Here is a 19,523-nt window from a genome sequence, read left to right as displayed (position 1 = left end):
AAACAGAGAGGCACACCAATCATCACCAACAACAGCTGACCACAACCCAGAGTGTCAGTCATCACACATTCATGCTGAGTTCTAAGTTGCATTCATGTCAAAATCTGTAAACTTGCTCCACAGTTATGCCACTGGCTGCCTGCTTGGAAAGAGGGCTGGAATTAGTTGGACACAAGCATGCCATCCCCATGCTAATGGGGAAGACTTGGCCAACCATCCAAAGCTGCCCAAGTGACAGCCCACGCCTGCCATTGACCACCCCCCACCAGCTTCCAGCCCAGTTGCCATCTCCCCCTGGTCTGTGTGCAGAGACCCAGACCTGCCAATGACTGCAGCAGAACGCCAAGACAGAGGTACCCCCCAAAAGCCCTGGCCCCCAAAACAACAGCCCTGCCAAATCCCAAACACAAAACCCAGCAGCAACCAGCACCAGAACCATTGCAGGCACCAGCGCCAGCGACATGGCAGAAGCCAAGCACATGACAAACCTGAAACCAGACAACAAACCCTACTGGGAACTCCACAGGACAAGCGGACAGCCCTTCACCACCAGCAGCACACGGATTTCACCTAATATTAAAACAAGCCACATCACATCAACCAAAGTCCACAGCCTACCCAGCCCTAAACACAGGGACCTCACCAGAGGGACCTAGAGGCCTCAAAGGAAAGTTCCAGGAGCAGCAAGCTGACAGCTCTAGGCAACGCACAGAGCAGAGCTCAGCTTTCGGAAAAGCAGCTCTTCTGTCTTAATCCCTACTTGGTTTGGAACACAACCCAGGACTAGAGGCTCCTATTTTCCGACTAAAGTTTGAGTGAGGACTATAAAAGTGGACCAGTGGAAGACTGGGATCCTCAAAAACATTAAAATGTTCCAACTGGGTTAAACAGCCAAAAGAGAGGTTGGGGATTCTTCCTTCCTGGGCCAGAGATGGGTGGTCATGTGGTGTGTCCTGGGACCAAAGTAAGGGGGGAAAAGTTTATGTCCCCAGGGTGAGGTCCTCCCTCCCCTGAGGTGTGCAAAAAGTGGGTGCCCCTTCAGTTCTCCAGCCACCCTCCAGCAAGCCATCCCAAAGCAGCTCTCCATGGTTCTCTTAGTCCTGAGCAAAAAAAAAAAAAAGCAGGATACAAAAACGCTCCCTTCAGAAATTCCGACAGAGGATGCTTGAAGCAGGGAACAACATGATGGCCTAAAAATAGTGCAACAGCCACTCAGGCACAAACAGCCAGGGGCAGAGGCCCTGTGCATCCTTACAGCAGGGAATCATGCCAGGGTAGGTTGGGGGTGAATCAGCCCTGGGGACCATGTGAATATGATGGGGTGGGGGGTGAACCCTTGGTGGATGGGCCTAAATTCATAAATGAACACTCCAATGATTGGGACCTAGTGTTGCAGCACTTACTTTTTGCCTACAGGGCTGTACCACATCCCAGTTTAGGGTTTTCACCATTCGAACTTGTGTATGGCCACGAGGTTAAGGGGCCATTACAGTTGGTGAAACAGCAATGGGAGGGGTTTACGCCTTCTCCAGGAACTAACATTAGGACTTTGTAAGCAACCTACAAAGCACTCTCCGACACTCTTTAGCCCTTGCTAAAGAAAACCTAAAGGATGCTCAGAAGGAGCAAAAGGCCTGGTACGATAAACATACCAGAGAGCGTTCCTTCAAAATAGGGGACCAGGTTATGGTCTTGAAGGCGCAACAGGCCGATAAGATGGAAGTGTCATGGGAAGGGCCATTCACGGCCCAAGAGTGCCTGGGAGCTGTTAACTATCTCATAGCATTCCCCACCTCAACCCTAAAGCCTAAAGTGTACCATGTTAACTCTCTAAAGCCCTTTTATTCCAGAGAAGTAAAGGTTTGTCAGTTTACAGCCCAGGGAAGAGATGACGCTGAGTGGCCTGAAGGTGTCTACTACGATGGAAAAAGTGACGGTGGCGTGGAAGAGGTGAACCTCTCCACAACCCTGGAACGTCTGCAGCGGCAACAGATCAAGGAGCTGTCCACTAGTTTCGCACCAATGTTCTCATCCACTCCAGGACGGACTGGACAGGCATACCACTCCATTGACACAGGTAATGCTCACCCAATTAGAACCCCACCCTACCGGGTGTCTTCTCATGCCCAAGCTGCTATAGAATGGAAGATCCAAAGCATGCTACAGATGGGTATAATCCGCCCCTTTAACAGGGCATGAGCATTTCCCGTGGTTCTAGTTCCCAAACCAGATGGGGAAATATGCTTTTGCGTGGACTACCGTAAGCTAAATGCTGTAACTCGTCCCGACAACTATCCAATGCCACGCACCGATGAGTTATTGGAGAAATTGGGCCATGCCCAGTTTATCTCTACATTAGACTGGACCAAGGGGTACTGGCAAGAACCACTAGATGAACCCGCCAAAGAAAGGTCAGCCTTCATCACCCATGCAGGGGTGTATGCATTTAATGTGCTTCCCTTCGGGCTGCGAAATGCACCCGCCACCTTCCAAAAACTTGTAGATGGTCTCCTAGCAGGATTGGGAGAGTCTGCAGTTGCCTACCTCAACAATGTGGCCATTTTTTCTGATTCATGGGCAGAACATCTGGAACACTTGGAAAAAGTCTTCGAGCGCATCAAGTAGGCTAAAAAGTGTCAAATAGGCCAAAACAGAGTGACTTACCTTGGACACCAGGTGGGTCAAGGAACGATAAATCCCCTACAGGCCAAGGTGGATGCTATCCAAAAGTGGCCTGTCCCAAAGTCTAAGAAACAGGTCCAATCCTTCTTAGGCTTGGCCGGATATTACAGGCGATTTGTACCCCACTACAGCCAAATCTCTGCCCCACTAATAGACCTGACCAGAAAAATACAGCCAAATGTGGTTAAGTGGACTGATAAGTGTCAGAAGGCCTTTACCCAGCTTAAGGCAACACTCATGTCTGACCCTGTGCTAAGGGCCCCAGACTTTGACAAACCCTTCCTAGTAACCACAGATGCATCTGAGCGTGGTGTAGGAGCAGTTTTAATGCAGGAAGGACCGGATCATAACTTCCATCCTGTCGTGTTTCTCAACAAGAAACTGTCTGAGAGGGAAAGCCACTGGTCCATGAGTGAAAAAGAATGCTACGCCATTGTGTATGCCCTGGAAAAACTACGCCCATACATTTGGGGACGGCGTTTCCAGCTACAAACCGACCATGCTGCACTAAAGTGGCTTCATACTGCCAAGGGAAACAACAAAAAACTGCTTCGATGGAATTTAACTCTTGATTAGATTTTGATTTCGAAATTCAATACATTTCAGGAGCTTCCAACAAAGTAGCTGATGCACTCTCTCGTGAGAGTTTCCCAGAATCAAATGGTTAAAATGTGTTCTTGAAATATGGAAAATCTTGTAGTTTTACATAATTAGTAGTATATATAATGGTGCATGTGTTTTATTAATCTGTTTATTCTACAGTTCTAGGAAAAAATCACCGCCAGTGTGGTTCCACACTGTCTGAGATTTGGGGGGTGCGTGTCATAAACAGATAGTTAAGGGTTAATGTCTCTTTTACCTGTAAAGGGTTAAGAAGCTCAGTAAACCTGGCTGACACCTGACCAGAGGACCAATAAGGGGACAAGATACTTTCAATCTTGGTGGAGGGAAGTCTTTTGTTTGTGCTTTTTGTTTTGGGGGTTGTTCGTTCTTGGGACTGAGAGGCACCAGACATCAATCCAGGCTCTCCAAATCTTTCTAAATCAGTGTCTCATGTTTCAAACTTGTAAGTAGCACAGGCAAGGCGTGTTAGTCTTATTTTTGTTTTCTCAACATGTAAATGTTCCTTTTTGCTGAGAGGATTTTACCTCTGTTTGCTGTAACACTGAACCTAAGGCTAGAGGAGGTACCTCTGAGCTATCTGAATCTGATTACCCTGTAAAGTATTTTCCATCCTGATTTTACAGAGATAATTTTTACCTTTCTTTCTTTAATTAAACACTTTCTTTTTAAAAACCTGATTGATATTTTCTTTCTTGTTTTATGATCCCAGGGAATTGGGTCTGGACTCACCAGGAGTTGGTGGGGGAAAGGAGAGGGGAATGGTTAATTTCTCCTTGTGTTAAGATCCAAGAGGTTGGATCGGTATCACCAGGGACTTGGTGGAAAAGCCTCAAGGCAGCCCAGGGAGGGGAAAGTTTTGGGGGGACAGGGAGTGTGCCAGACACTGGAATTCTGGCTGGTGGCAGCATTACCAGATCTAAGCTAGGAATTAAGCTTAGAAGGGTCCATGCAGGTCCCCACATCTGTACCCTAAAGTTCAGAGTGGGGGAGGAAACCTTGACAGCCCCAAACCTTATAGCATGTTCCTACATTGTTTGCTTCTCCCTGAGAGACAAAAGATCCCCACACCCAGCAGTTTTTCCCAATTTGAAAGAGTACAGCTTCCCTACTGGTTCCCCTGGTCAGGCGCCAGCACATTTTAAGCATCTCTTAACCCTTTACACGTAAGGCAATTAGACAACAGCTACTAAAAAGGACTTTATTGCTAACTGACTGGTTGGGGAGTTACACAAGGGTGCTACTCCTCCTCATTTATCATAGGCGTCCAGTAGAGATAATGGGGAAACACTGAACCAACTTGGAACTGAATCTCTCTCTCTCTCTCTTTCTCTCTCACTCTAACACACACACACGTCTCTATACAACCCTGCAGTCACATCTGTTCCAGGCAGAAGGGGACATAAAATGGAGGCTTCTGGACTTTTTGTACAATGCCATAGAGTTCATAGCCAGACGGGACCATCAGCACAGCCAGTCTGCCCGTCTGTATCTCGCAGGCCACCAACCTCACTCAGCATCCTCCCACTGAAGCCAACACATGAAATGAGACCAAGGCGTTACATCCACAGGCAGAGAACAGGAGAGACCGAGATGCACCATGGCCTGGGGGTTCCCTGCACTGGTGGGGGTTTGATTTAGTGAGACATATCCAGGTGACCCCAGCAAGCAACTGCACCCCCCTCCCACCACCACCACCACCGCAGAGGAAGGCACCACGGGCACTGCCTGGTGGGAAATTCCTTCGCAGACCCCATACTGTGAATTGGCAAGAACTATTTATCAGTGGGTATTTGCATCAGCCAGCTGAGCAGCTGCTCTAATTCAGAGGTGCTGCGATGACTCCAGTGGAGCTGTGGCTGATTTACACCGGATGGGGATCTGGCCACATTGACTCCAATTGACTCTGGAGGATTTACACTATGAAGGGTACCCACTGATACACTAGCAATGGGCTTTCCTCAGTCTTAGCTTGCCTCTTAGCTGCCCCTCAGTCCCAACCCAGACCGCACCCCCCCCACACACACATACTGCCTGGCTTGTTTGAGCGATGCCCTGCTGGTTTTTCACCACTAGATCATGCTCTATACAGACTTGTCCCAGTAAAGCTCCCAGGATCTTGGAAGCTGCCAGAGGCATGTTAAAATGATCTCCATGTAGCTAGCAGCAACGCAGCCCTGGGTAGCGAACCATCAGACACTCAACGAAGAATCCCGATGGGATGCCCACTCTCCCCTGCTGACAGGGTCTGGGAACCTGGGGCGAGGCTTCGCCTGGATTTGCGTCAGACAATTAGCTCCAAGGAGCGTGGTGAGCAGTGTACCCAAGGGTGAAAATATCATTCAAATACTTGGCTGACTCAGGCACTTTGCCACAGCGGAGGCAATGAAGCGGCTGTTCCTCATCCTGGTACAGTGAGAGTGGTGAGTGCGTCTGAGTCGGGGAATGGGTTTTCTTTAGGGACAGAGGGACTGTCAGAGCAGGTTAACCCAAGGTCCATCCAGCCCAGGCTCTGATCTGAGGCTCTGCTACCAGTTGTTTCATAGGATACATGGTACAAGAAACCCTACAGAGGGCAGCTAAGAGTTCACCTGCCTCTAGTGGGTCCTTTCTCCCTAACCTCTCTCAGTTCAGGATCAGCTCATTCCCAGATCAGGAGAAGACACCACCCTTCCTGCTTTATACAAATCCCCTGATTTCATGCTGGCTGTCATCTGTGCAGGCACTCTGGATGTTGACTTTCCTGTGTGGACAAGTGTTGGAATTGGAACTGGAATCATGCAACAGGGTCAGCTTCCAGCATCATTGAGTGGCATCTCTCCAGCACGCCCTTCCTGCATCCGGAAGGCTGATGATGGGTGACAAGAGGAGAATCAGGCTAGACATATAATGTGCAAGAGACAACAAGATTGGTGTGTATAGGGATAGATAGATAGTGACTGGTCAGGAGATGACAGACTGCTAATCAGGCTATTTATCTACCTACACTAGCAGGACATTGTTCACAGATGATGTGAGAAGAGACAAGATGAGAGGAAGGAGGGTCCAGCAATGAAGTCACTAGCCATGGATCTGAGAAACCTGAGTTTAAATCTCCTGCTCTGATGTGGGCTTCCTGTGTGTCTTTGAGCTGTTCTGTGCCTCGGCTCACAGGCTGGAAAACCGAGGTATTGTGAGGAAAAAAAGCATGTGAGAGCCTCAGACTTTTAAATGTAACAGTCATGGGGTCTAGATAGATACTGGAGGGGTTGAATGATCGCTGTGCTTTGGCTTGCTATGAGGGGCTGGTGGGACATTAGAGTGAAAGGACCTCTGAGTTATGGTGTCATGCTACTCCATTGAACTCTGTGTGTGTGAGTGTGTGTGTGTGTGAGAGAGAGAGAGAGAGAAGCACACACACACATAGTGGGATAACTTCTGCTTAGATTTGTGCTGCTCTAGCTACTGTTGCTCTGCACAGGGGGAAACAGATGTTGGCTAAAAATTTAGTTCTCACTTTTTGGTTGGGTGCAGCAGAATCAGATTATTTTCTCTTTACAATTGTATAGAGGGAGGGAGTGCCCTAGGACACAGGGTTGCCCCAGTCCCAGGCAGGTCTCTCTACAGGTAAACAATTACAGCAAGCATTTATACTTTTTCTTACATACAATAATAAGCAACAGCTGCATTTTTTTTATACATAGGCCATCTTGATATCTTATTTTTCTCACTTCTAAAGAGATGCCAGTCTACATTCCTTATTATCGACACAAGGTCGCAACAACTTCTCACACAGTTCTTTCCCACTTGCCTCACACAAGCCTCGCTTCTACAAATCTCGTGTTATTAGGGTTACAGTTAGCCTAACTCTTGCTAACAGAGACTGTCATTGTCAAGGTTTCCTCCCCACTCTGAACTTTAGCGTACAAATGTGGGGACCTGTATGGACCCTTCTAAGCTTAATTTCTAGCTTAGACCTGATAGCGCTGCCACCAACCAAAAATATAGTGTTTTGGTATACTTTCCATTCCCCCCAAACCTTCCCTGGGGAACCCAAGACCCAAACTCCTTGGATCTTAACACAAGGAGAAATTAACCATCCACCCTCCTTTTCTCCCAGACTTTCACCTCCCTGGGTTGCCTTGAGAGGCTTTACACAGATCCAAACTCCTTGGATCTTAAAACAAAGAGGAATTAACTATCCCCGCTCCTTTTTCCCCCCACCAACTCCTGGTGAGTCCTGACCCATCTCCTTGGATCTTAAAACAAAGAAAATCAATCAAGTTCTTAAAAAGAAAGCTTTTAATTAAAGAAAGAAAAAGTAAAATTTATCTCTGTAAAATCAGGATGGAAAAATGTATTACAGGGCACTTAAATTTATATAGCCAGAGAAATCCCCTCTAACCTCAGGTTCAAAGTTACAGCAAACAGAGGTAAAAATCCTTCCAGCAAAAGAAACATTTACAGGTTGAGAAAACAAACATAAGACTAACACGCCTTCCTGGCTGGGTACTTACAAATTTAAAACATGAGACTGATTCAGAGAGGTTTGGAGAACCTGGGTTGACGTCTGGTCCCTCTCAGTCCCCGAGAACGAACAACCCCCAAACAAAGAACACAAACAAAGACTTCCCTCCAACAAGATTTGAAAGTATCTTGTCCTTTCATTGGTCCTCTGGTCAAGTGTCAGCCAGGTTTACTGAGCTTCTTAACCCTTTACAGGTAAAAGAGACATTAACCCTTAACTATCTGTTTGTGACAGTCATGCGTTAAGATCCCCTACAAATCCCTGTCAGTTTTTTTTCTACTTCCACACAGATGAAGCCAGGAAACCAAACGCCGGTGACAGAATTCATCCTGGAGGGACTCCCAAACACCAGGGAGCTTCCATCTCTCTTCTTCCTCCTCTTCCTCCTCCTCTACCTGCTCACTCTGCTGGGCAACACCCTCACCCTGCTGACTGTGCTCTGCGATTCTCGACTCCATGCCCTGCCCATGTACTGCTTCCTTGGCCACCTCTCCTTCCTCGACGCCTGCCTCTCCTCCGTCACTGTGCCCAAGATCCTGGCTAGCTTGGTGGGGCCCAGTGGCAGGGCCATCTCCTTCGGTGGCTGCGTGGCGCAGCTCTACGCCTTCCATTTCCTGTGCAGCACGGAGTGCTTCCTCTATACGGTAATGGCCTATGACCGCTTCCTGGCCATCTGCCAGCCACTATGCTACAGCGTGGTGATGAGCAGAAAGACCTGCCTGTGGCTGGCAGCTGGCACCTGGCTAACCGGCTCAATCCATGCCGCCATCCAGGCCTTCCTGACATTTCGCCTGCCCTACTGTGGCCCCAACCAGGTAGAATACTTTTTCTGCGACATCCCCGCCATGCTGAAGCTGGCCTGCGCCGACACAGCCGCCAACCAAGTCGTCATTCTGGCCAACATTGGTGCGGTGGGGGCCAGCTGCTTCCTGCTCATCTGCATTTCTTATGCCTACGTAGCCTCCGCCATGCTGAAGATCCGCACGGCCCAAGGGAAGCAGCGGGCCTTCTCCACCTGCAGCGCCCACCTCACTCTGGTGCTGCTCTACTATGGGCCCCCAGTCTTCATATACCTGCATCCCTCTTTGAGTCAAGCATCCGACGGGGCAGTGGCTGTATTCTATACTGCAGTCACCCCTCTGCTGAACCCCTTTATATACACCCTGAGGAACAAGGAGATGAAAAGGCCTTGAGGAAAGTAATTGGTGGACAAACACTTTCTCTGCATGCATAAGATAGACCCAAATCCTGGGAGACTTGCAAAGAAACCTAAGGACACAAGATGCCCACCTCCCATGGGTGCAGGGTCCTCTTACACCCTTATGGTAGCCCAGCCAACATTTCTCTTCTATCTGGCCACTTTGGTAGGTTGAGTTCTTCAGTGCCATTCATTCCCTGAGGCTAGCAAAAGCTCTCCAAGTCTGGCCTTAGATTATTGTTCACAGTCTGAGCTCGATGGTGGCAGTTCTTCAAGGTGGGGCAGTCAATGAGGAGGTGTCTCAGGCTCCTGAACTCTGCAAGTGGGGGACTCAGCTGAGTTTCCCTGTAACATCAGTGTAACCAGTGAGGATCTAATCGCCTGGTGCAATCACAGCCCTGGGGCTCCCCACCAGCCATTTTTTGGAGCCATAACTCCTTGGAGAAAGCAAGACAGTTCAAACCATTCACTGACCCATCCAGCCAGTCCACCCTGCTGCGTCGCATGTACGTGGAGATGGACTAGTCTAGCGTCTAACACTCTGCTGGGATTGACACAGCCATGGAAATTAACTACCCCAAATCTCTGTTAATGCAGAATGAAGGCTGCCCGGTGCAGGGTGAGTGGCTGCACTGAATTCTGTGTTAATCCACTTTTTGGACAATTAATGTCATTTTCTTGCCTCCCTTGGGGTTTTTGGGGGGCTAAATCCATGGCAGATTTGCAAGTTGCTCAGACACATCATCAATGGGGTGAGGTGAGTGAGATCAACTCAGCGTAGCTTTGCTGTATGGCGAATAAAGGGACCTGAGTGATGAGATCTGGAGCAGAAGTGAGTTTCCCCAGGGAACTGGATGAAGTGCTCTCTCAGAGCTGGATCAGCCAAGTGGAACAGGCCTTGGAGGGAATCCCAACGAACAGAGACCCTGGTTTTTTTTGCTCATTACAACAATTTTGTAACATAATGTGGTGCCTACTAAACTTCCTTTGTCCTATGCCTGCAGAGGTGTTAAGTGACCGCTCCATTGCCAGTGGTCTCCTACAACATGTGTGAACCCCTTATGATAAAGAATTTTATACAACATACGATCTGAAGAGAAGTGACAGTCTGACCATTTTAACTATTGCTGCAGCTGTGTTATCTGCCTCATGGTTTGATTCTTTTACTTATTTCAGTTGTATCTGTGTAACCCTTCTGCCCCTCTGAGTTGGCAGCAACAAGGGCCAGGTTCAGTATCCAGGGGTCCATTTCAACAACACAATGCAAAACAGGCTCGAGCCCCCACCCAGTCACCTGGGACAATTACATACCACCCCCACCCTCCGGGCGCTTCTTGGAGGTAATACTTCCCCACTCGCAAGCACAGAGCCTGAGTGTAGCAAAATCCTTTTAATAAAGGAGGGAAACAATGTGGCATCATATTGAGGCAACACGACAAAGAGCATTCATAACATAAACCATGAGCAAAAGACCCACCAAGTAAGTTTTGGCAATGTCCCAAAGTCCAACAACCCAAAAGTCTTTGTCCCTGGTCAGTGCCGCCCCAGAGTTCAAAAGTTTATCTGCAGAATTTCACCCCCCCCAGCGCAGGTGGAAATGATGGGGGGCACACAGGGTGTTAATGGGCACCTTACATGGTCCGAGGCCAACTGCCCTGCCTCTCCATGGGGTTCTGCTGCTGCCTTCACCATGAACAGCTCCACTCCACCAGCCAACCTGTGAGCCCCTCCGGCTGTGCCTGCAAACCGCTCTGCTTGCTCACTGTTCCATGGGCTGGTCCAACCATCCTGCAAACTGCTCAGATCTGCTCCGCTCCGCTCTGCATTCTGTGGGCTGCTCCAACACTCCTGCAAACAGCTCCGCTTTGCCACCTGCTTAGCGGTATATCTCCAGGCTCCCCCACTAGTTAACACAGCACTCAGCTTAGTAAGTCTAGCTCTTTTAGTGATTTCAGCTTGTAGTAGTGGAGTCCCCAGTGCTGATGCATCATTGGCCCAAAGTGAATTCAGCTTTCAGCAGCTTCTAGCTAGATTTCTAATAAAATCAAAATTAGCTCTGCTATTCAACAGTGGAGAGAAGAGGCAATGCAATTGGTGTTCCAGACCCTCAACAGACACCCATACCATCAGGTACACATACCAGTCCCCAACCTCTCTCAATTCACTGGGTTTTGGAACCCATGTCCCTTGTCTAGCGAGTGCTACTTAGTTGATGGCGAGACCCTCTGTCATAAAACCAGTTTATAGTCCCTCATTAACACAATCAGGGTAACAACACTTTATTCCTCCTGCTCCAATAACAGAGAAATTGGGGATCCCACAGCTGTCAAAGTGACCATTTTGGACTGCTGTGCACTCATGCTAGGCAGGGTGGGTGTGCCTATGCAAACGAGATCAACCCCTGAAGTTCTTTTCCACACTTGCCATAATTCATCACCGGATGTTAGGGCAGAGCTCATCCTGACTCTGCTTACATCTGGAAAATAGCAAGAATAAAACTCCAGATCATTGAATTCAGTGGGAGGATCTGGGCCAAAGTTCTTTGTATTTAGCTGTGACACTCGGGTTCCCTCCTCCAGAGCTGGGCAAGAGCTCTGTCTAGCTCGAAAGCTTGTCCCCTCCACCAACAGGAGTTGCCCCAATGAAAGGTGTTCTCTGACCCACCTTTTCTCTCTCATGTCCTGGGACCACCATGGTTACAACACTGCAAAGAATATCTAATCTATCAATCGAGTTACCTTATTTCGTCTCACTCATATAAAGAGTATTGGAAACCAGTTATAATAATGACTGCAGCCCATTTTTCCCCTGTGGAATCCTGTTTTATATTTATTGGATGCTGAGTGTTAATAAAAACTGATACTTTTTTTCAATAGAAAGCCGGTACAATGTTTTAAACAGTATTTGCAGTTGTTGCCTGATCCTTTGTAGTGATTAATCATAGCTGGATTGATTGCCAATCCTGAGGATTTTTCACCCAAAGTGTAACAGGGCGAGGGCTCACTGCTGCGGCACGTCCAGCTGTCGTCCTGGGAATTAGCTCTTTCATAGCCTTGGAGCGCCCTCTGCAGGCCCCTGTTTTGCCTTGCTGGGCCCCTGAGTCCCTCCGGGACCCCGGTGCCCCTGTCCACTGGGTTGCTGCCCCTTGCAGTTCCCCTGCAGTCTCGGTGGGTCTCCCCTCCCCAGGGAACCCCCACGCCCATATCCCCAGCTTGCCTCAGTCTTGGCTACTGCCAGTCTCCATCTAGCCCCCGTTCTCTGGGGCAGACTGCAGTATATAAGCCACTCATCACCGGCAAGGAGGGTTCGGGCCTGCTTCTCTGCCTACCCATGGGCTGCCCTTTGCAACTCCAGTACCTTTTGGCCTTGCGCTAGGCCGGCAGCCTGTGGGGAGGGGGGTTCCAGGCCGGAGCTCCCCAGCTCCTGTTGTCTTCCGCCAGCCCTGCTCCACCTTAGGTTCACTCCCCAGAAACCAGGCCCTTCTCCCTCTAAAGGCAGAGCAGGAGTCTCAGAGCACCTGGCTCATGGCCCTTTTATAAGGGCCAGCTGTGTTCTGTTTGGGGCATGGCTGCTTCCCCAATCACAGCCCTCTCCTGGGCTGTTCTAAGCCCTTTAAGGAGGGAGCAGGGCAACCACCCTGCTACATAAATGCTTCAAACTGCTTGGAAAATGTTAACTAAATAACCCACCTGTGAGGTGCCTCGTTGACTGCTGAAGGGTAGCCACCCCTGGGGTGGGACGCTGTGGCTGTTTTACAGTGCACTGTAACGGTGCATTATAGTAGAGGAAGAAGAGCCCTTTACCAAGTTCAAACCAAAAAAGTGAACAGAAGAATGCAGAATGAGACGAGCTGTGTCTGAGCTCCAGTCCTGAACATGCCAAGCATGTGCTTGGGGCGGCACGCCGCGGGGGGCGCTCTGCCGTTCGCCAGGAGGGTGGCAGGTGGCTCCAGTGGACATCCCGCATGCATGCCTGCGGAGGGTCCACTGGTCCCGCAGCTCCGGTGGAGCATCCGCAGGCATGCCTGCGGGAGGTCCACCAGAGCCGCAGGACCGGCAACCGGCAGAGCGCCCCCTGCGGCGTGCCGCCATGCTTGGGGCAGCAAAATGGCTAGAGCCACCCCTGCGTCTGAGTTTGGGCTGGACACCAGCTGTAAGGAAAGTGACAAGGCCACTAGTAGCGGAGGGTTGGTTTCAAACTTAACCCAAGACAGGGAAATTCCCGATGCTTCATGGCCCCCTAGCACCACACTGGGGCATTGAGGTCAGCGCCGACTGTGAGGGGACAGCGCCCCCTGCTGAACCTCCCACCTCGCTCCCTGCAGCACACGGGGACTCAGAGCCGTTCCCCAGTAGGGGGCGAGAAGCGAGTTCAGAGTCACTGCCCCATTTGGCACCTGGCATCTCCAACAAGCAATACAACAGGGCTGGGAGCTGGTGCCCGATGTCTCAGTGTTTCTACTTGGTATGTGCCCCGGGAGCAGGGTGGGCCACTGCCAGATACCTTTACTGAGCCAATCAAATAGCCCCTTTGCGCTAATGACTCTCAGCCATTAGTGGACTGGAGCCAATGCCCCATATGCCATTCCCATATTCGCTGGCTTTGGGCCAGATTGGCGCTGGGGTGGCACCCCTTAATGGGGAAAGGTTCCATATCCTATTCCTAACCCCCTGAGCCAGCTAGTCCCCTTGGCCTTGGGCCAGGTCAGAGCCAGCTGCCTTTAGAGTGGAGAAGCCCCATATCCCATTGCCCCCCACCACCACCTGAACCAGCCCATGCCCCTGCTCTAGGACTGGATTGGAGCTGGTGCCCGCAAGAAGCGGAAGGCCCCGTATCCCATTTCCAGACCACCCACGAGCCATCTGTGTCACAGGGTGTTTAACTGTGATGGGCCACTCTGTGCTTGTCTTTAGCATCCGTTTGTCAGGGATTGTTGCTGAGAAATTCTCCAGGGACCCCGGGTCCATTTCGTTAGCCGGAATATATCAATGGAGTCCCATTGAACTGGACTGGCCTCGGGCTGATTTACCCCAGGTGGGGATCTGGTGTTAGACATGTGCTTCTGCTTCTTACATTGTTATTGTTCTCCAGGAGCTTTTGGCCTTGCTAATGTCTCACCTTGGCTTAGCCCCCCTCTGCACCTTTTTCTTTTATTAGGGCATCGGTTTTCATAACCATTTGTCCCCATAACGAGTGGCACTTGTGGTGATACTGGGAGACGGGAGTGTCTAAGGGAATTGCTTGTGTGACTTGTGGTTAGCCACTGGGGTAAGACCAAAGTCCTCTGGCTGGCTGGTTTGGTTTGTCTTAGAGGTGGAAAACCCCCAGCCTTGGGCTGTAACTGCTCTGTTTTAAGCAATTTGTCCTGAATTGGCACTCTCAGTTGGGTCCCGCCAGAACCAGCATCGTTACACCCGGTCCTGAGCCCCAGCCCCCGCTCGCAGGCCTCTACTACAGCGCTCCGTCCGCGGGCAGCACCTGTGGGTTCTGGGCTTCACCATGCTCCCCATGGGACTGCACTGCGGAGAGGTCTGTGGGACAATCTGTGCTTCTTGTGGCAAAGAACACGAAGCCCAGCTCCGGGGAAGCAGCCTCTTGGGGGCCCCTACTAGCCCCATTCCCATCCTGAGGTCATGCTGCGCATCCCCCCGGACAGCGCCACCTCCAGGCAGCAAAAGGAGCTGCCCCGGGGGGTCTCCCCTGCTCCCCATCCACCTGCCCCATGCCCGAGCTCCTACCTTCTCCACAGGGCTGAGCAGGTAGATGGCCTCCAGGCTGGGGATTGGCTCCCGGCACTTATCAATATCTTCCACAGCTAGGAGAGAGCAGACACTGGGTGTGGGTCAGTGCGTCCTAGCCACCCACCCCAGCTGCTCTCCACTGGGATGGGGGGAGGGAAAGCCAAGGGGAACAGGGATGTTTGCTGGCAGCAGGCTGGGGGGTTCTGCAGGCTACAGTGCAGCAGCTGCTTTGATGTGGGGCCATGGGCTGCGATGCTGCCACAGTACGGAGCAGGGAGGGAACATCCCTGTGTACTATGCTGGGGGCACCCCGCTAGAGTCCTGGCTCAGCTCTGTGCCCTCCACCCTGGAGCAGCGAGCCAGCATTCCCCCTCCCCAGCCAGGACCCTGCTTGCAGCGTGGGGGAGGAGCAGCGAGGAGTTAACGGGAGCTGAGAAAAGCGCTGAAGAGGTTCCAGGGGCTGAAAGCGCCGGGCTAAGGGAACTAGAGCTGGCTGGGAAGGTACCAATAGCAAGGAGGGCGTCTAGGGGGCTGCAAAGGGAGGAAACTAGATGCAAACGTGAATGTAGACAAGTCAACTCCCCGACTGTGAGGTGTGTCCAAGGGGGAGGGGAGCCCTGGCGGGGGGAGCAGATGGGAGGGAGGGGCCACTCACGTGTGATGCCTTCGTCCACGATGTCGGACATCTTGCAGCACGACGAGAGGATGCGCGTGCTCGGGTGGTCCATGATCAGCACCTGAGGTAGTGAGAGGGGAGCTAGTCACTGCCCTGAGCCCAGCCGCCCACCAACATCATCCACGGCACAGCCAAGGGAGCCGAGCGACTGCTAAAGGCAGAGCCGATGGCTCCCTGCCCAGCCCTTCCACAGCAGAGCGGCAGGGCCATTACCAAGCCTGCTCTTGGCTGAGCTGGCCGTGCTAAGGACTGCGTGAGGAGCGACAAGGACAGCGGCTCCGAGCAGAGTGGCTGGTATGAGATGTAGGAGATGGAGACAAACCGGGACACCCGGCCATTGGGAATGGTTCTACCCTACTAGACTGGAGGAGATCAGCCTCTTCGCCCAGGTGACAGGGTGAGTCCTAGCTCCCAGTTCCCTGCTCTGATCCACCAGATACCCGCTCCCCAGCACTCCGACAGAACCAGGATCAGGGCACGGAGAAATGGAAGAAGGGGTCTCCGTGTTCCCCTAGGAAAGCCCTGTAGGCCATCGGCCCAACATCTCCACCGCCTTCCTGCCGTGCCGAATGAACCCATTGCTCTGTGCAGCCCAGCATCCCGCTGTACCAGATCTGGCCACTGGGAAAGCTAGTCCCCTGTGCTCCCTCTGCCGCACCGGCCTAGCCCACTGCTCCACACACCCCAGCCCAGTCCATGCCGGGGGCTCAATAACCTGCCTGCCCAATGGTGCATACTGCCCCCATGCTTGGCGCTCTCCTGTTCCTCCTCCCACCCAGGCTGGCTCACTGGGCCCAGTGGTCTGATCTGGTGTATGTGTGGGGGGGATATGGGGCTAGCTGGACAAGCTGGGTCTGATTCAGTGCAGCGGGAGGGCAGACATACCCAAGCCTAGCTGGGGACAGATGGGCTAGACAGAGCAGGGATCTGATCCAGCCTGGAAAACCTCAGGTTCCTAATGAATCCCAAGAGGCTGGAGGGGGAGGAGCACAATATATGGATACAGCATATCCCCAGGGGGACACCAGGGCAGCAGGCCCGGCCGGCTTACCTTCCATTCTCCTTCCTTCTTCACGCTGCGAAAGACAACGCTGAAGATCTCTGCGAGGGAAAGAGACGGGGATTAGTGGTGGGGCTCGGACAAGATGGCTGTGCCCTGAGCCAGGACCCACTGGCTGGTGGAAGGACGCCTCGGGGAAGTGGCTCAGAGGCTGCTTTCAGGCCAGCTAATGATGTGCTCCTAGCAGAGCCCCCAGTCAGCGACCGTGGTGGGCTGGCAGGCTAGATGGGCCATGGCTCTGATCACCCTTCCTTTCTGCCAGGCCAGATACGAGTGCAGCTGAACTAAGGATCTGGCCCTGTGCAGCAAGAGAGAGGGCCGGCTCTAGGTTTTTTGCCGCTCCAAGCGGAAAAATTTTGGCTGCCACCCCAGAGCCCTAAGCTCCCCCCTGCCCACAAGTGCCCCCCACCCTCACTCCCTGCCGCCCCAGCACTGGGCTCCCCCAACAGCACACAGCAGCCAAGCCCTGGCCCAGCTGCGACTCTGTCCCCATGTGGGTGGAGCTTCTGGGCAGCGTGTAGTGGGAGTACTTCAGGTGGCGGTGCGGCTGGGGGGTGGCGTGGAGAACGCGGCCTCCTCCCTGGGCTTTGCGGCGCTGCTGGTGGCCAAGGACCTGGAGAGCCCCCCGGACCTGCTGCTCTTCAGCCTCCCGGTGCCCTGGCCCAGCCCCAGCCTTTTAAACCCCAGGTCTGTGGTCTGGATTTAGCCACAGGCCCCGTCCACTGGAGATTCAGCAGTGGCCTGGGCTTCTGAAGTAACGCAGCCCTCGCAGCAGGTCAGGGTGTTGCAAGAAGACATGGACTAACACATAGCAACTAACACCTCAGAGTCCAGCATGCACAAGGCAGCAGTGGCCATGCTGATCGAGTGTCAGGCTTTAACTTGTTCTCTCCTACATTACAGCTGTAGCCTAGGCCAGCTCTGCGATGGGGCTGGGCTGAAGCGTACTGTTTCATTATGGTACAAAGTGGCTATGATGTCATTTTTCTCCTCACACGCAGCCATTACCCGTTCTGACAGGCTGTTTATAACACTAAGATTACTAGTTTTCAGAGGTGGTCAGTGGGGAGAGGTAGGGGTGCAAGATGAAAGTTTTGCCTAGGGCACAAAATATCCTTCCACTGGCCCTGGTGGGAGTCATCCCAATGGAAAGAGACACCCCCCCCAAGGTGCAGCTCCTATGGGAGGGGGCAGCCCTTGGGGGTGGGACAGACACCCCCCTTCCCCTTCTGCTGTGTGACAAGCAGGTGATGGGGGAGCTCTCTGCTCTGACTGACACCTAATCCTCCCCAACTGGGCCCTGCCCCCCCAAACCTACACCCAACTGGACCTTGCCCCCAGCTCTGCACTTACTCTCACGCACCACTGCCTTCAACCCGGATGGAGCCATCTTCACCTCCTGTCACGTCCACTCGAGTCCTGTGGGGGGAAGTGGGATTCAGCTGTGTGTGGGGCAGGGCTGGAGTCAGGACTCCTGGCTTCCGCCCCTGCTCTGCTCCTACCCTTGTGCGCGCCCTGGCCTCTCCCTGCCGTGCTCTGGGGAGTGTCTGTGACCCCACACAGATGGATGGGCCCAGCCCCCCCAGTGTCACTGATGGATGGGCCCAGCCCCCCCAATGACTGATTTCAGTAGAAAGCAACTGGGGTGCTGGTGGGTGGATGTCTGCAAGGCTGATGACGGCCGAACGCCACAGCCCCCCACTTCTGGTGCTGCGGGGGCCGGGCCTGGGCACCCATGGGCAGGCACCTGGTGACAGGGCCACGCAGGTCCCCACTGAACCTCCACCTGGTCATGTGGGGTGCAGAGGGAGGTGGGGGCCTCGGCCAGGCTTAGAGCGAGGACGGGGTTTGGGTAGTAGGGCCTCAGCTCACTCCGGTCAGGGCCCCCCCCTGAGCTGGAAGTCCCCCTTCCAACCAGTGCCCCCCCCAGCCAGGCCCCTCGCCCCCCCCCGTCCACCCAGCCCGCCCCCAGCCAGGCCCCTCGCCCCCCCACCTGCACCCAGCCCCCAGCCAGGCCCCTCACCCCCACCTGCACCCAGCCCCCAGCCAGGCCCCTCGCCCCCGTCCACCCAGACCACCCCAGCCAGGCCCCTCGCCCCACCTGCACCCAGCCCCTCGCCCCCACCTGCACCCAGCCCCAGCCAGGCCCCTCGCCCCCACCTGCACCCAGCCCCCAGCCAGGCCCCTCGCCCCACCTGCACCCAGCCCCCAGCCAGGCCCCTCGCCCCACCTGCACCCAGCCCCCAGCCAGGCCCCTCGCCCCACCTGCACCCAGCCCCCAGCCAGGCCCCTTGCCCCCACCTGCACCCAGCCCCCAGCCAGGCCCCTCGCCCCCACCTGCACCCAGCCCCCAGCCAGGCCCCTCGCCCCCACCTGCACCCAGCCCCCAGCCAGACCCCTCGCCCCCGTCCACCCAGCCCCAGCCAGGCCCCTCACCCCACCTGCACCCAGTGCCCCAGCCTGGCCCCTCGCCCCCACCTGCACCCAGCCCCCAGCCAGGCCCCTCGCCCCACCTGCACCCAGCCCCACAGCCAGGCCCCTCGCCCCACCTGCACCCAGCCCCCAGCCAGGCCCCTCACCCCCACCTGCACCCAGCCCCCAGCCAGGCCCCTCACTCCCACCTGCACCCAGCCCCCAGCCAGGCCCTCACCCCACCTGCACCCAGCCCCCAGCCAGGCCCCTCACCCCACCTGCACCCAGCCCCCAGCCTGGCCCCTTGCCCCACACCTGCACCCAGCCCCAGCCAGGCCCCTGGCTGTACCAGGAGCTGGAGCGGGTTCGATGGAATCTCCTTCCCTCGCTCGTCACTTCGGGCAGAACGTGCTGGGCAGGCCTGAGCCACGCACACAGTCACTGGGATGGACTGCGCCACTCGGCTGGGAGCTCAGTCCCTTCCTGTCTTTAGTGGCGGGAAAATATGGTACAGTCCTAGCAAGGGTGGAAAACAGCCTGAGGTGACATTGTCCTTGGAGTGGCCAATAGGAGGAAAAACCGGTTGGATCCAGTTAGGACTGGGCCATGATAACAGTAAACAACAA

The 19,523-nt window shown here is 53.6% G+C and overlaps 2 protein-coding genes across 3 annotated transcripts in view; one reads left to right on the top strand and one right to left on the bottom strand.

Moving 5' to 3' along the window:
- LOC120381067 (syntaxin-binding protein 2-like) overlaps window positions 1-19,523 on the bottom strand; it is a 26,164-nt gene extending 6,641 nt beyond the window's left edge. For both annotated transcript variants that reach the window (XR_005587921.1, XM_039499110.1), the window contains exons 1-5: window positions 19,247-19,523; window positions 17,839-17,904; window positions 16,477-16,526; window positions 15,405-15,486; window positions 14,747-14,823 (exon numbers count right to left, since the gene is read on the bottom strand). Coding sequence is in view for 1 of the 2 variants with exons in the window: in XM_039499110.1 (XP_039355044.1) it covers window positions 14,747-14,823; window positions 15,405-15,486; window positions 16,477-16,526; window positions 17,839-17,875 (246 nt within the window). In the remaining variant the exon portion in view is untranslated. The remainder of the gene's footprint in view (window positions 1-14,746; window positions 14,824-15,404; window positions 15,487-16,476; window positions 16,527-17,838; window positions 17,905-19,246) is intronic.
- Window positions 8,101-9,003, top strand: LOC120381063 (olfactory receptor 10S1-like). The gene has a single exon (XM_039499103.1). It carries the CDS (start codon window positions 8,101-8,103, stop codon window positions 9,001-9,003), a length of 903 nt encoding a protein of 300 aa, XP_039355037.1.

The sequence above is a fragment of the Mauremys reevesii genome, linkage group 13 (genome assembly GCF_016161935.1).
Source record: "Mauremys reevesii isolate NIE-2019 linkage group 13, ASM1616193v1, whole genome shotgun sequence".
Classification (NCBI taxonomy): Eukaryota; Metazoa; Chordata; order Testudines; family Geoemydidae; genus Mauremys; species Mauremys reevesii.
The sequence above is the reverse complement of the archived record's forward strand: the minus strand, read 5'-3'. Positions and strand labels throughout refer to the sequence as shown.

Bases quoted from the DNA above. Each gene is read 5' to 3' on its own strand.
- LOC120381063 (XM_039499103.1), top strand. From the start codon at position 8,101: ATGAAGCCAGGAAACCAAACGCCGGTGACAGAATTCATCCTGGAGGGA.